Here is a 16,053-nt window from a genome sequence, read left to right on the forward strand (position 1 = left end):
CACAATAGGCTGAGAGCGTCTGGACTGAGGGCTTGTAGGTCTGTTGTAAGGCAGGTCCTCACCAGACATCACCGGCAACAACGTCGCTTATGGGCACAAACCCACCGTCGCTGGACCAGACAGGACTGGCAAAAAGTGCTCTTCACTGACGAGTCACGGTTTTGTTTCAGCAGGGGTGATGGTCGGATTCGCGTTTAACATCGAAGGAATGAGCGTTACACCGAGGCCTGTACTCTGGAGCGGGATCGATTTGGAGGTGGAGGGTACGTCATGGTCTGGGGCGGTGTGTCACAGCATCATCGGACTGAGCTTTTTGTCATTGCAGGCAATCTCAACACTGTGCGTTACAGGGAAGACATCCTCCTCCCTCATGTGGTACCCTTCCTGCAGGCTCATCCTGACTTGAACCTCCAGCATGACAATGCCACCAGCCATACTGCTCGTTCTGCGTGTGATTTCTGCAAGACAGGAATGTCAATGTTCTGTCATGGCCAGCGAAGAACCCGGATCTCAATCCCATGGAGCACGTCTGGGACCTGTTGGATCGGAGAGTGAGGGATAGGGCCATTCCCCCCAGAAATGTCCGGGAACTTGCAGGTGCCTTGATGGAAGAGTGGGGTAACATCTCACAGCAAGAACTGGCAAATCTGGTGCAGTTCATGAGGAGGAGATGCACTGCAGTACTTAATGCAGCTGGTGGCCACACCAGATACTGTTACTTTTGATTTTGACCCCCCCCTTTTGTTCAGGGACACATTATTCCATTTCTGTTAGTCACATGTCTGTGGAACTTGTTCATGTTTATGTCAGTTGTTGAATCTTATGTTCATACAAACATTTACACGTTAAGTTTGCTGAAAATAAACGCAGTTGACAGTGAGAGGACGTTTCTTTGTTTATATGTTGGGGTCAATGAAGGATGAAAAGGGACTTGGTATATGTTTATAAAGCATGTTTTACTCCAGCAACAATCACCTGAGGAGCAGCAGGAGAAATCCCGCTCAAAATAGTATGCTGTGCGCGTAAGATAGTCATCGTTTATCTTATTTATCCAACACAACTAACGGGAAATACACACAGGCCAATTTAAATGACACAAAATTATGCAATTGAACCTATAGACCGATAAGCATGACGGTCAAATTCATTTCCATCGATTGGTATTTCCATCAATTAATAAAAAGCATTATTTTGCAATGTAGTTTTCTTTCTCCCGGTAATTTTTATTTAAAAAAATAAAATACATTTAATTCAACAAAAAAAATAAAAAAGAATAATCTGCTTTTCATATTATTTTTGGGCCAAAAGCCGGCAATTGCTGGCTAACGGAAATCGCGATGTGTGTGTGTAGTACCTCCCAGAAGCAGCAGCACCATGAGATCGGAGGCAGTCTTGAGCTGGGCCACATCCTCATCCCTCTCCCCATCCACGGTGTGATTCACCACATCTAACAGACACTCCACCAGGCCCGCCTCCACCAACTGCAGCTTGATCACATCTGAGAGAGAGACAGTTATACAAAATTAGAAATTACAGTTAATCCACCGCCGGGAAATGCTATCATCAACATATGACACACACACACGCACGCACACACACACGCCAGCTCTCCCACGTTTGTTCCTTTAGACTATACACCCCAATCATTGTCCATTTCTGTCCGTCAAAAGTACTTGAGTCAACAATTTTTCGGACTGTGTGCGTTTGTCGGACAATCATTAACCGTTGTCATTCATCCGGCAATAACTGTTGGAGCTAGAAACACAAGCATTTCACTACACCCGCAATAACATCTGCACGTGACCAATAAAGTTTGATTTGAAATGACTCGCATTGAAAAAGCATTGGCTGCATCTGAAATTCTCAGACACAAAATCCCAGTGTTCTGACAGCCTCATCTTTTTCAGGATGTATATCTTGATGCTTTCTTTGTGTACCCAATTCCTACTTGAGTGTCAGAGTTAAAAACTAAAAAAAAAAGTGTCCACTGTCCAGACATGGATAATGATGGTTCAGCATACACCCAGTGTACAAAACATTAAGAACATCTGCTCTTTCAATGACAGACTGACCAGGTGAAAGCTATGATCCCTTATGTCACTTGTTAAACCCACTTCAACACACTAGATGAAGAGGAAAAGACAGGTTAAAGAAGGATATTTAAGCCTTGAGACAATTGAGAATGTGTGCGCAATTCATAGGGTTGATGGGCAAGTCAAAAGACAACTGCCTTTGAATAGTACTAGGTGCCAGACGCCCCGGTTTGTGTCAATAACTGCAATGATGCTGGGTTTTTCCACGCTCAACAGTTTCCTGTGTGTATCAAGAATGGTCAACCAGCCAAAAGACATTCAACAAAACAATTGTACATGTATGTTAGTCATGTGGGTGATAGTAGAACAATTGCTATGCCCTTGGAGGAATGACAGAGACCAATTTCTTTGTATAGTCAAAATGAGTCACTCTGGCAGGGAACTGATGACAGGAATGCTTAATGTACTAAGCAGAGACCGAGTGGGCGGAGTAAGACTGAGAAACAAATATAAAAAAGGGGGAAAAAAAGTCTACATTTAGTTCTAAGACATGAGCGCCCAGAGTCTGCAGCTGAACTTCATTGAAGGACTTCCATGTGATTTGCTGAATTAACGCAGTCCACTCAAGAACATGGCTATGAACTGGAAATCCTGTCTCACTTTTGTTGTTTCATTTCTGGTCTTCAAGTTATCCCAGTTAAGTAAGTCTAACAATTCAGTTATCATCTTCAATGAATATAATCTTACCAATAATATAGACAGTGATTATTAAAAAAATGTGTTACTAAATATGCAGATGAGAACATCAAGATTTATGTGGTCAATTATTTGCAAGGTCAAAGGTTTGTTTGAAAATAACAAAAGCGGTTTCGAGACACATTCAACACAGTAATGAATTGGCCATTTTGGATAAGAATGTTTGGACATATCCCTATATCCAAACTCTGTCCTATTTGTCCATTTTCAAAAGGTGCTGGATGCAAGTTTGTTTGACATTTTAGATGGTTAGATTAGCAAAAATGGCACCGTATGTACAGTATGGTTGTACTGTACAAAACTCAACTATTTCTAAAACTCCAGAAGTAAGAAATGGAACTGCACACTTCCTGAACCACCTCCTAAATCTGGAGTGGCAGGTACCCACCCTACTGGTTAAGAGCGTTGGGACAGTAACTGAAAGATCGCTGGTTAGAATCCCCAAGCCGACTTGGTGAAAAATCTGCCGGTGTGCCCTTGAGCAAGGCACTTAACCCTAATTTCTCCTGTAAGTCACTCTGGATAAGAGCGTCTGCTAAATGACTAAAATGTAAATCTTTCACAGAACAGCTTTGGCTCAGTGGATAATGCCTTTTATGAGAATGAGGTTCTATAAAACCTATATTTTTCTGTCTTCGTAGCTGAGTTTGAGACCACTGTTCCCAGTGAGACGCAGCTTGCCATCCTGGGGCAACATATAGTCCTAGACTGCAGCTTCCCTGTGGACAAACAATGGGATCGAACGCGTTACCAGATTGAATGGATGTTAGACAAGGAGGTGGTCCACAGTTTCTACTATGGTCAGGACCACCTGAACGACCAGAGCAGTCGCTATGTCAACAGAACCAGTCTGCACCACTATGATATACAGAAGGGGAATGCTTCTCTCAGGCTGGAACACGCCACCCTGGAAGACGAGGGGAACTATACCTGCACTGTGCACACAGAAATGGGCCCAAAGAGGACATCTGTATCCCTTAAATTAGCAGGTAACACCCACATCTTTATTTCTGCTTTTTGGAAGCAATTTGTAATTTGCTGAGAAACAATCAAACACCTTGCATAAGTTATATACATGTATGCATGACTCATGATTTTGCACTCTTTACAAACATGTTGTTCAGTGGAAAATGTTGTTGATTTAACAGCCATTTGTCTCCAATGAAGTCAATTGGGGTTGTTACACAGTCATGCTCCCCTTCATATTCTTAGCAACTACACTTCTGCAGAAAGCATACAGTTAGTCATGATACTACTTTAACATCCAATTCTATCATTGTTCTGTATAGCGTTCTACCACGAGCCTCGCCTGAAGTTCTCAACGTCTGCCTGTGGTGTGGAGCTACTCTTGACCACCGAGGGGTACCCCCGACCTTCAGTGCAGTGGCTGACTGCCAGTGGCGAGGACGTCACCGACGACACAGTCACACACCTCTCCCAGGACACACAGGGCCTACACACGGTTTCGAGCACAGTATCCATGCAAGGAGCGGTCAACAAGACCCTGACGTTTGTCTTAAAGAACGAGGAAGTGGGACAGGAGATCAGGAGAAACATCACATTTATCTCAGGTAACTTACAAAGGACAAGGAAATATAATTATTTATACGGCAGGGCATTTGTTGTATAGTGAAAATGAGAAGGTAGGTTGTAGGTAGTTTATAAATTAAGTGAAACAGGAAGAAAGAGAGGCAGGCCTACGTCGATAATGAGTTGCAAAGCGAATATGACTGTCTTTTCACTTTTTTTTTATAACAGGAAATAGTGCTGACGTGTCACCTGGGGTTTACCAAGAGAGATGGTGGTTTGTTATTACTATCCTGGCTGTGATGGTGAAATACTTTTTGTGTAACTAAGGGGGGGGGGGGGGGGGGGGTTGGTCTTGGTGACCATTTCTTGTTTTGTTTCTTGGACTAATTTGTAATGATGCACAAAGCCACTAACAAAATGGAATAAACTGTACAGAATGCATCTGTAAATAAGTAAGTTTGTTATGCTGCATTTCCAATTATTATGTAGGTCTATGTACTGTATATTACAGGCATATGTCCTAACATCGGTTAATATTTATATAAATTCATTAGTGTTGCCACAAAAAGTCTCTGGCCTCACCCTACATGACACAGAAATGAAGTGCTTACTTACATTGCACAGATGACTTGGTTCTGTTGTCACCCACAAAACAAGGGTTCACTTATAACTAAGCCCTCATACAGAAGTTGTTGGAGCCGGTTATACATATTGCATTGAAAACCAAAAACATACAGAGCACCATGTACACCTTCCTAATACTGAGTTGCACACTACATGGATGCTGGCCCATGCTGAATCCAATGAATCCCCCAGTTGTGTCAAGTTGGCTGCATGTCCTTTAGGTGGTGACACACACAGGAAACGGTTTGGCGTAAATAACATTTTAAAAAAGCAGCGTTGCAGTTCTTGACAAAAACCGGTGTGCCTGCCACCTACTACCATGCCCTGTTCAATGGCACTTACATTTGTTTCTTGCCCATTCACCCTCAATGGCACACATACACAATCCATGTCTCCAGGCTTAAAAATCCTTCTTTAACCTGTCTCCCATTCATCTGCACTAATTGAAGTGGATTTAACAAGTGACATCAATAAGGGATCATAGCTTTCACCTGGGTTCACCTGGTCAGTCAATGTCATGGAAAGAGCAGGTATCCTTAAATGTTTTGTATACTCAGTGTAAAAAGTTTTAGAACACCTACTCATTCAAGGGTTTCTTTATTTGTACTATTTTCTACATTGTTGAATAATAGACATCAAAACTATTAAATAACACAGAATCAAAAACTGTTAAAATATTTTGATTTGTTTATTTGAGATCCTTCAAATAGCCACCCTTCGCCTTCATGACAGCTTTGCACACTCGGCATTCTCTCAACCAGCTTCACCTGGAATGCTTTTCCAACAATCTTGAAGGAGTTCCCACATAAGCTGAGCACTTGTTGGCTGCTTTTCCTGCACTCTGCGGTCCAACTCATCCCAAACCATCTCAATTTGGATGAGGTCAGGGGATTGTGGAGGCCAAGTCATCTGACGCAGCACCCCATCACTCTCTTCGGTCAAATAGCCCTTACACAGCCTGGAGGTGTGTTGGGTCATTGTCCTGTTGAGAAACAAATGATAGTCCCACTAAGCGCAAAACAGATGGGATGGCGTATCGCTGCAGAATGCTGTGGTAGCGCCTTGACTTCTAAATAAATCAATCACAGACAGTGTCACCAGAAAAGCACCCCCACACCGCCTCCTCCATGCTTTACGGTGGGAAATACACATGCGGAGATCATCCGTTCTCACAAAGACACAGTGGTTGGAACCAAAAATCTCCTATTTGGACTAATCAGACCAAAAGGATACATTTCCACCGGTCTAATGTCCACTGTTTGTGTTTCTTGGCCCAAGCAAGTCTCTTCTTATTGGTGTCCTTTAGTAGTGGTTTCTTTGCAGCAATTCAACCATGAAGGCCTGATTCACGCAGTCTCCTCTGAACAGTTGATGTTGAGATGTGTTTGTTACTTTAACTCTGAAGCATTTATTTGGACTGCAATTTCTGAGTCAGTTAACTCTAATGAATTTATCCTCTGCAAAGGTAACTCTGGGTCTTCCTTTCCTGTGGCGGTCCTCATGAGCCAGTTTCATTTTACCTTTATTTAACTAGGCAAGTCAGTTAAGAACAAAATCTTACTTTCAATGACGGCCTAGGAACAGTGCCTTGTTCAGGGGAAGAGCGACAGATTTTTACCTTGTCAGCTCGGGATTTGATCTTGCAACCTTCCGGTTACTAGTCCAATGCTCTAACCACTAGGCTACCTGCCGCCCCTCCCGCCTCATAGTGCTTGATGGTTTTTGTGACTGAACTTTAAAAAAAAATATTTACTGACCTTCATGTCTTAAAAAAATAATGGACTATTGTTTCTCTTTGCTTATTTGAGCTGTTCTTGACATAATATGGACTTGGTCTTTTACCAAATAGGGCTATCTTCTGTATACCACCCCTACCCTGTCACAACACAACTGATTGGCTAAAACGCATTCAGGAGATAAATTAACTTTAAGGCACACCTGTTAATTGAATGCCAAGAGAGTGCAAAGCGGCTACTTTGAAGAATCTCATATATTTAGATTTGTTTAACACTTTTTTGGTTACTACATATGTGTCATTTAATAATTTTGATGTCTTCACTATTATTCTACAAAATAGTAAAAACCCTTGAATAAGTAGGTGTCTTAAAAACGAGAGAGAACACACAGAACAAAAATATAAAAATGCAACAATTTCAAAGATTTTACTGAGTTAAAGTTCATAAGGAAATCAGTCAATTGAAATGAATTCATGAGGCCCTAATATATGGATTTCACATGACTGGGATACAAAAATGGGGCTGTTTTTCATGGTTCAGGCTAGGCACCTTAACTCCATAGCATACAATGACATTCTAGACCATTCTGTGTTTCCAACTTTGTGGCAACAGGTTTGGGGAAGGCCCTTCCCTGTTTCAGCCCTGTGCACAAAGCGAGGTCCATACAGAAATGGTTTGTCGAGATCGGTGTGGAAGAACTTGACGGGCCTGCACAGAGCCCTGACCTCCACTCCATCGAACACCTTTGGGATGAATTGGAATGGCGACTGCGATAACAGATGAAATATTGTGTACTTATGAGTTATACTTACCTAGCGGTTAAGATTATTGGGACACTAACCGAAAGGTCGCTGGTTCGAATCCCAGAGCCGGCAAGGTGGAAAAATCTGCCGTTCTCCCCTTAAGTTAGTTAACCCCCAACAACTGCTCCCCCGGCACCGATTAAGGCATCCCCCCGTCTTAATCAACGGCATCGGGTTAAATGCAGAAGCCACATTTTGTTTGAATGCAGTCAGTTGTACCAATGACTAGGTATCCCCCTTTCCCTTACCAGATTGATCTATTCATTCTGTTATTAGTTTACATTAGTATATGGCTCCCCCTCTTGCCCATTCATTGTACTGTGGCAAGTGTGTAGCCTAGGATAAATGGAAGAAGTTGGGCGTTCGGTAGGAGTCCTAGCTAGACATGTCTCGAACATACATAGCAGACCATATTATGTCCGTCTTTACGGTTCCAGTAATCTACGCTTTAAATTGATCAGAAAATGCACTTTTGTTAGATCTATAGAAAATAAAATTATATATATATATAATTGTTGCACCATGTCCCTGGATCTCTGCTTTTTGCCGTTTGGCTTTTGGGAATGTTGAAATGTGGACTGTACGTGTTAGAAAAAACCCCACTTCAGGCTTGGGCAGTGGCTATAGAGAGACATAAGTTGTCTCTGCCAAGCAGCGGCAGGCGTGTGGGATTGCCCATGTTATGGACTCCAAGAAGTCACCCTCCCGACAATGTCTTAGTTCACGATACACTAATGGCCGTGATCTCACCTCCACATCAACCAGATGTCATTGACCTGGATACCTCAGCTCCATTTCGTCCAGATGTCGAGTCTCACCACAGTGGACAGTGGTGTATCGTGAACTAAGACAAACAACCGTACCCTGGCATTATACTGGAGGTTGAAGAACATAATGTCGAAGTAAAGTGCATGCACAGGAATGGTGTCAACAAGTTCTACTGGCCAAGTCCAAGAGATGATATCAACTGGTATGGGGATGACCAGATTGTTTGTTAGTCTGATGCCAGAGCCGCTGCAAGTGAACAAAAGATCAGTTCAAATTTGCCACAGTATCTGGAAGTCCTTGGAGGAGCACCTGACTGTGTGAAAGTGGCAGATGTGATCTGGCTACAGGTAAAGAAGTCGTTAGTAGCTAGAAAGCAATGGAGATTGGCTCAGAGATGATAAGAGATGGACATAACACAAAGACAAACGTGAAGAACAATACAGGAAAAATTCCATGAACATGTTTTACTGATTACACAATGTTCGTATCAGTGTGGTTAGGAAAACAGTTTTAGTTTATGTTTAATGTTCTAGTGGACATGTTTTATATGTTGTATGACAATGTTGTTATGAAAGACATTTCAGTCAATAGGCTTCATCTTTTGGTCTTAATCTTTGAGCAATAACCATCATTTTATTGTTCATATTAACCCATCTTATGAAATCTGAAATTGTTTGTAATTAAAAAAATATTACTAATAAATGTATACAATTTGTTTGAAATAATTTTGTGTTGTCATTGGTTTCACATTGTGCCACTGGTGTTACATTGCTTCACTGGTGGTATATTGGTGTTCTGGCATCAGAGCTGCCCAATTTAATAGAATATGGTTTTGGTATCTGCCTAACTGTTGCTACACTCATTAGTACGGGAAAAAAATGTATGCATTCACTACTGTAAGTCGCTCTGGATAAGAGCGTCTGCTAAATGACTAAAATGTAAATGATAAAGAGGTCACTACATCAGTACTGTCATAGACGGGCGAAAGAGATACAGGGTTTGTGTGAGGGGAGAGCGAGATTAGATGTTTGAGTCTGGGATCGTATTGTGTCTATGTATGCATGCGTGTGCCAGAGAGAGGGAGAAGTTCTCTGGAGTAGAGTTAAGCAGGACATTGGCTAAGAACATGGCAGAAAGGGAGAACCCAGTGTGCTGCCAAGAATGATGACAACAGTCAGTGAGTCTCTCCCTCTGTCACATGCGCACACACTGTCTCTCACAAAACGCGCACGCACACACACGGTCAGTCTAACACACAAGTGTACAAAACATTAGGAACACCTTCCTAATATTGAGTTGCACCCCCTTTTGCCCTCAGAACAGCCTCAATTCGTCAGGACATGGACTCTACAAGGTGTTGAAAGGGACGCTGGCCCATGTTGACTCCAAAGTTTCCCAGTTGTGTCAAGCTGGCAGGATGGTGGTGGACCATTCTTGATACACCTCAGCCCAGCAGCTATGGATACGAGAGCCACTTCACTCCAATAAGCAGTTACCAAGGCCACAGATGACTCCACATAATATACTTAAATAAAAGCAGTTTCCTCGCCTCACTGTGACTTCAACCAACACATTATTCATTTCTGATAGACCGATACAGCTGAGGGGAGTTTCAGAATTCTGAACTGGACATTTTCTAAATCCACACGCCACTTTTTCTGTATGCTTATCTGACATGTTAGCATGGTTAATGTAAAATAGCCATAGGGATGCGTTCCCTAGCTATGCTAATACAACATTAGCATTATAATTCAACACTACATTTCTGCACCCTAGCCATCATTTCCTTTTCCATACACCTCATTCTCTTTCACAAGTTCTCACTCGCATTTAAAAATAAATACATCTATATATCTATCTATTCAGCCATCTATAGTTGGCAGGATGCATTGTGTTGGCATGTTGGTCAGACATATCAGTGTGGATGACGGATCACCACCTCAAGCTGAACCTCGGCAAGACGGAGCTGCTCTTCCTCCCGGGGAAGGACTGCCCGTTCCATGATCTCGCCATCACGGTTGACAACTCCCTTGTGTCCTCCTCCCAGAGTGCTAAGAACCTTGGCGTGATCCTGGACAACACCCTGTCGTTCTCCACTAACATCAAGGCGGTGACCCGATCCTGTAGGTTCATGCTCTACAACATTCGCAGAGTACGACCCTGCCTCACACAGGAAGCGGCGCAGGTCCTAATCCAAGCACTTGTCATTTCCCGTCTGGATTACTGCAACTCGCTGTTGGCTGTGCTCCCTGCCTGTGCCATTAAACCCCTACAACTCATCCAGAACGCCGCAGCCCGTCTGGTGTTCAACCTTCCCAAGTTCTCTCACGTCACCCCGCTCCTCCGCTCTCTCCACTGGCTTCCAGTTGAAGCTCGCATCCGCTACAAGACCATGGTGATTGCCTACGGAGCTGTGAAGGGAACGGCACCTCCATACCTTCAGGCTCTGATCAGGCCCTACACCCAAACAAGGGCACTGCGTTCATCCACCTCTGGCCTGCTCGCCTCCCTACCTCTGAGGAAGCACAGTTCCCGCTCAGCCCAGTCAAAACTGTTCGCTGCTCTGGCACCCCAATGGTGGAACAAGCTCCCTCACGACGCCAGGACAGCGGAGTCAATCACCACCTTCCGGAGACACCTGAAACCCCACCTCTTTAAGGAATACCTAGGATAGGATAAAGTAATCCTTCTAACCCCCCCCCCCCCCCTTAAAAGATTTAGATGCACTATTGTAAAATGGTTGTTCCACTGGATATCATAAGGTGAATACACCAATTTGTAAGTCGCTCTGGATAAGAGCGTCTGCTAAATGACTTAAATGTAATGTAATATGGTTGTCAAGGGAATGTGACGTCATAATGTAAATGTGTGTGGATCTGAGAATGTTTTCTGCATACTGTATTACAGGTGGAAGACTGATACTTAGTGGTTCACAGCCAAGCTTTGAAAACCAATTATTCTCTGTATTCGTAAAAAAGAAATCCTTGACAATGTCAAATAACTCAAACATAGACTGTGTCCCAAATTAGAAAGAAAAGTGACAAAAAGTAAAGACCATGAGTAAAGGCGTCCACATGATTCCCAGCCGAAACAGTTAGGAACAGTTTGTGCATATACAGTATTATGACGGCATTTTTGTTAGTTTTGGACTTGTGCAAGGTTTTGTTTCGGCTGTTCAAGCAAACAAAAATGTTTGAGGCAAGCCGAAACCAGTAGCAGAAGTCCACGTCGGCGAATGGTCAAAAGGGATTATTCAACAAATCGCCTGTCGTCATTCAAAAGAGACGACTTGTCCTCATTCACGTTTTCTCACTTGAGAAATAAATCCTGCATCAAACATCCTAGTCAAATGCAAAATCCCCTCGGCAAAAATGTATTACAGATTTCAGTTCTTACACAAATTCAGACTGTTGAGGAAGTGTATACTGGCTGCGGCGTACCCCCCAAAAATTAAAACAGTACTATTGCTGCTTTTTTCTCCTTCTTCAAGCGAAGATCTTTTAAGGGAGTATGCGAGGTAGGTAGTAGGTGTACCAGTTTGTGTCAGGAACTACAACGCCGCTGGTTTTTCAGGCTCAACATTTTCCTGTGTGTATCAAGAAGTGTTAACTAACTAAGTGTTAACTAGGCAGAATGGTCCACTATCCCAAGGACATCCTGCCAACTTGACAACTGTGGGAAGTACTGGAGTCAACATGGGCCAGCATCCCTGTGGAACACTTCCGACACTTTGTAGAGTCCATGGCCCAACAAATTGAGGCTGTTCTGAGGGCGGGAGGGGAGGGGTGCAACTCAATATTAGGAAGGTGGTCCTAATGTTTGGTATACTCAGTGTATGCTACAAATACTTTTAAATTTGCATGACATTTTACTGGTCGCAGATGTTATTGCAGGTGTAGCAAAATGCTTGTGTTCCTAGCTCCAACAGTGCAGTAGTATCTAACAATTCACAACAATACACACAAATCTAAAAGTAAATGAATGAATTAAAAAAGACATTTTAGGACAAACTGTCCTTTTTTTTAAAGAAAAGCAATTTATATCCATTAAAATAACATAAAATTTATCAGAAATAGTGGACATAGTCATTTACAACATTAACAATCGTAGCTGGAAACGGCTGATTTTTTAATGGAATATCTACTTAGGCCCATTATCAGCAACCATCCCTCCTGTGTTCCAATGGCACACTTTTTTTTTTTAAGGGGTGGATCAGCTTTAATGTTGCAGATAGATTGTTGCTTCCATCAATGTAATTGTCTGCGTCATATCCAAATCACCCATATTTTTTGGTAAATACACTTTTTTTTAATATACGTTTATTATTCCCTGCAAACCCTACCACCCCTCCCCCATTTGGAGTAAACTAAAACAATAACACTTAGGCTTCTACCTTCAGTTTATACATATTACACAACCTATTTTGTTTGTCTTTAGTCCTTCCTCTATTTCTGATGTCCATCCAGTTTGATTTGTATCTGTGCTATTTCACAAGATTTGTTGTGTTAGCTAATCCAAGTTTATCCTTTTAAAAGGCTAATTGATAGCACAGCTGAAAACTGTTGTCCTGATTTTTAAAAAAGCAATAAAACTGGCCTTCTTTAGACTAGTTGAGTACCTGGAGCATCAGCATTTGTGGGTTCGACTACAGGCTGAAAATGGACAGAAACAAAAGGACTGTCTTCTTGTTCTGAGAAATGAAGGCTATTCCATGAGAGAAATTAACAAGAAACTGAAGATCTCATACAACACTGTGTACTACTCCCTTCACAGAACACGCAAACTGGCTCTAACCAGAATAGAAAGGAGTGAGAGGCCCTGGTGCACAACTGAGCAAGAGAACAAGTACATTAGAGTGTCTAGTTTGAGAAACAGACGCCTCACAAGTCCTCAACTGGCAGCTTCATCAAATAGTGCCCACAAAACACCAGTCTCAATGTCAACAGTAAAGAGGAGACTCTGGGATGCTGGCCTTCTAGGCAGAGTTCCACTGTCCAGTGTCTGTTCTTTTGCCCATCTTAATCTTTTTTAATGGCCCGTCTGAGATATGTCTTTTCCTTTGCAACACTTCAGATTTTGTAACTAGACGTTTAAAATCAGTCTGTTTTTGAGAACATTTTTACCTAAAAGATGCACATTAGCACATGTGCGAATAAGAAAATATAACTCTTCTCAAACCATGAGTCGAATTAGCCTCTAATGAATTTGAGAATGATTAGTTGCTGTATTTAAAGTTTACCACGCTACACCACTAGATGGAACTATATCGCACCAGAGCTATAAGAACTGAACCGATGGACACGGGGCCATGAAATGTGGCATGTAAACCTTACGTTTATGTCCCTAGAAGCTGACTGAATATAAAGTTGCTGCACGATATCAATTGGTGGAACTATAGATGTCATTATAGATGCCACCAGTAGCACAAACTGTCTTGAGAAATGGTGTACACACTCGCCTGTAGTGTAATAACATTTGCATATTACAATATAAACACTATTCCTAAACATAACTGAATTCACCCCTAAACAATCCTAAAACCACAAATATTCAAACCATATTTGTTATGTAGACTGAAGAATTTAATCTGAGTTTAACAAAATAAAGTCCCAGCATTCAAAGATGACTGCAATATACTAATACACTAAAGCTGAAAATATTTCACAAATCTTAACATAAAACATGAATAAAATGTACCCCAGAATTGGTATATAAACTCAACACATTAAGTAATGACTAAGAATGATTACAAGGTGCAGTCAAAAGAACCTACAGCAACTGCACTGCCCGCAACCGCAAGGCTCTCCAGAGGGTAGTGCGGTCTGCCCAACGCAATACCGGGGGAAAACTACCCACCCTCCAGGACAAATACAGCACCCGATGGAAGGCCAAAGAGATCATCAAGGACAACAACCACCCGAGGCTCCGCCTGCTCACCCCGCTATCATCCAGAAGGCGAGGTCAGTACAGGTGCATCAAAGCTGGGACCGAGAGATTGAAAAACAGCTTCTATCTCAAGGCCATCAGACAGCCAAACAGCCATCACTAGCACATTAGAGGCTGCTGCCTATAGGAAGAGACTAGAAATCACTGGCCACTTTAATGGAACACTAGTCACTTTAACAATGTTTACATATCTTGCATTACTCATCTCATATGTATATACTGTATTCTATGCTATTTTAGGGTATCCAGTCGGTTCCTCTGACATCGCTCGTCCATATATGAATATAGTCTTCATTCATTCCTACTTGAATGTAAAATAAATATATAAAATTTGTTAGATATTACTGCACTGTCAGAGCTAGAAGCACAAGCATTTCGCTACACCCGCAATAACATCTGCTAATCACGTGAATGTGACCAATAAAATGTGATTTTACAGCACTAGACTAAACTTACTTTGTGTCATCATTGTGGTATTGAGAGAAACATGGTAATGCTTTCACTGATTGCACAAAAACAAAGTTCCTACATGATGGAGTGCTTGCTTTGTTCCCCAACTGATCTTGTTTCCTTTTGGTCATCCTGTGAACCACAATTATTGCTGCTCGCAGCTACACTACATGACCAAAAGTATGTAGATACCTGCTCGTCGAACATCTCATTCCAAAATCATGGGCATTAATATGGAGTCGGTCCTCCCTTTGTGGCTATAACAGCATCCACTCTTCTGGGAAGGCTTTCCACTTGATGTTGGAACATTGCTGTGGGGACTTGCTTCCATTCAGCCACAAGAGCATTAGTGAGGTCGGGCACTGACGTTAGGCGATTAGACCTGGCTTGCAGTCGGTGTACCAATTCATCCCAAAGGTGTTCGATGGGGTTGAGGTCATGGCTCTGTGCAGGCAGGTCAAGTTCTTCCACACCAATCTCAACAAGCCATTTCTGTATGGACCTCGCATTGTGCACAGGGCATTGTCATGCTGAAACAGGGAAGGGCCTTCCTCAAACTGTTGCCACAAAGGTGATAGCACAGAATCCTTTAGAATGTCATTGTATGCTGTAGCTTTAAGATTTCCCTTCACTGGAACTAAGGGGCCTAGCTCGAACATTGAAAGAACAGTCCCAGACAGTTGGCTCTACGCATTGGGGCAGGTAGCGTTCTCCTGGCATCCGCCAAACACAGATTAATCCGTCAGACTGCCAGATGGTGAAGCGTGATTCACCACTCCAGAGAAAGAGTTTCCAATGGCGGTGAGCTTTACACCACTCCAGCCGAAGCTTGGCATTGTGCATGGTGATCTTAGACTTGTGTGTGGCTTTTCGGCCATGGAAATCCATTTCATGAAGCTCCTGACGAACAATTTTTGTGCTGACGTTGCTTCCAGAGGCATTGTGGAAGTTGCAAAACTCACTACCGAGGACAGACGATTTGTACTCGCTACGCACGTCAACGGTCCCGTTCTGTGAGCTTGTGTGGCCTACCACCTTGCGAATGATCCGTTGTTACTCCTAGACGTTTCCACTTCACAATAACAGCACTTACAGTAGACCGGTGCACCTCTAGCAGGGCAGACATTTGACGAACTGACTTGATGGAAAGGTGGCATCCTATGACGGTGCCACGTAGAAAGTCACTCAGCTCTTCAATAATGCCATTCTACTGCCAATGTTGGTCTATTGAGATCGCATGGCTGTGTGCTTGATTTTATACACCTGTCAGCAACAGGTGTGGCTGAAATAGCAGAATACACTCATTTGAAGGGGTGTCCACATACTTTTGTAAATATGGTGCATTCAGAAAGTGTTCAGACCCCTTAACTTTTTCCACATTGTTATGTGACACATTTTAGAATAAGG

The 16,053-nt window shown here is 42.6% G+C and overlaps 2 protein-coding genes across 8 annotated transcripts in view; one reads left to right on the forward strand and one right to left on the reverse strand.

The window, feature by feature from the left end:
• The window catches only part of LOC106608640 (rap1 GTPase-GDP dissociation stimulator 1), a 56,872-nt gene that overhangs the window by 13,192 nt on the left and 27,627 nt on the right, over positions 1-16,053 (reverse strand). For all 7 annotated transcript variants that reach the window (XM_082977397.1, XM_082977399.1, XM_082977396.1 and 4 more), the window contains one exon: positions 1,355-1,498. In XM_082977397.1, the coding sequence (XP_082833523.1) occupies positions 1,355-1,498 (144 nt within the window). The remainder of the gene's footprint in view (positions 1-1,354; positions 1,499-16,053) is intronic.
• On the forward strand, positions 2,565-4,775 carry LOC106608642 (CD276 antigen homolog). Its single transcript, XM_014206717.3, has 4 exons — positions 2,565-2,734; positions 3,431-3,778; positions 4,079-4,360; positions 4,548-4,775. The coding sequence occupies exons 1-4, from the start codon at positions 2,665-2,667 to the stop codon at positions 4,643-4,645; spliced, it is 798 nt and encodes a 265-aa protein (XP_014062192.1). The 5' UTR covers positions 2,565-2,664; the 3' UTR covers positions 4,646-4,775.

This window comes from Salmo salar, chromosome 07, assembly GCF_965601325.2.
Source record: "Salmo salar chromosome 07, fSalSal1, whole genome shotgun sequence".
Lineage (NCBI taxonomy): Eukaryota > Metazoa > Chordata > Actinopteri > Salmoniformes > Salmonidae > Salmo > Salmo salar.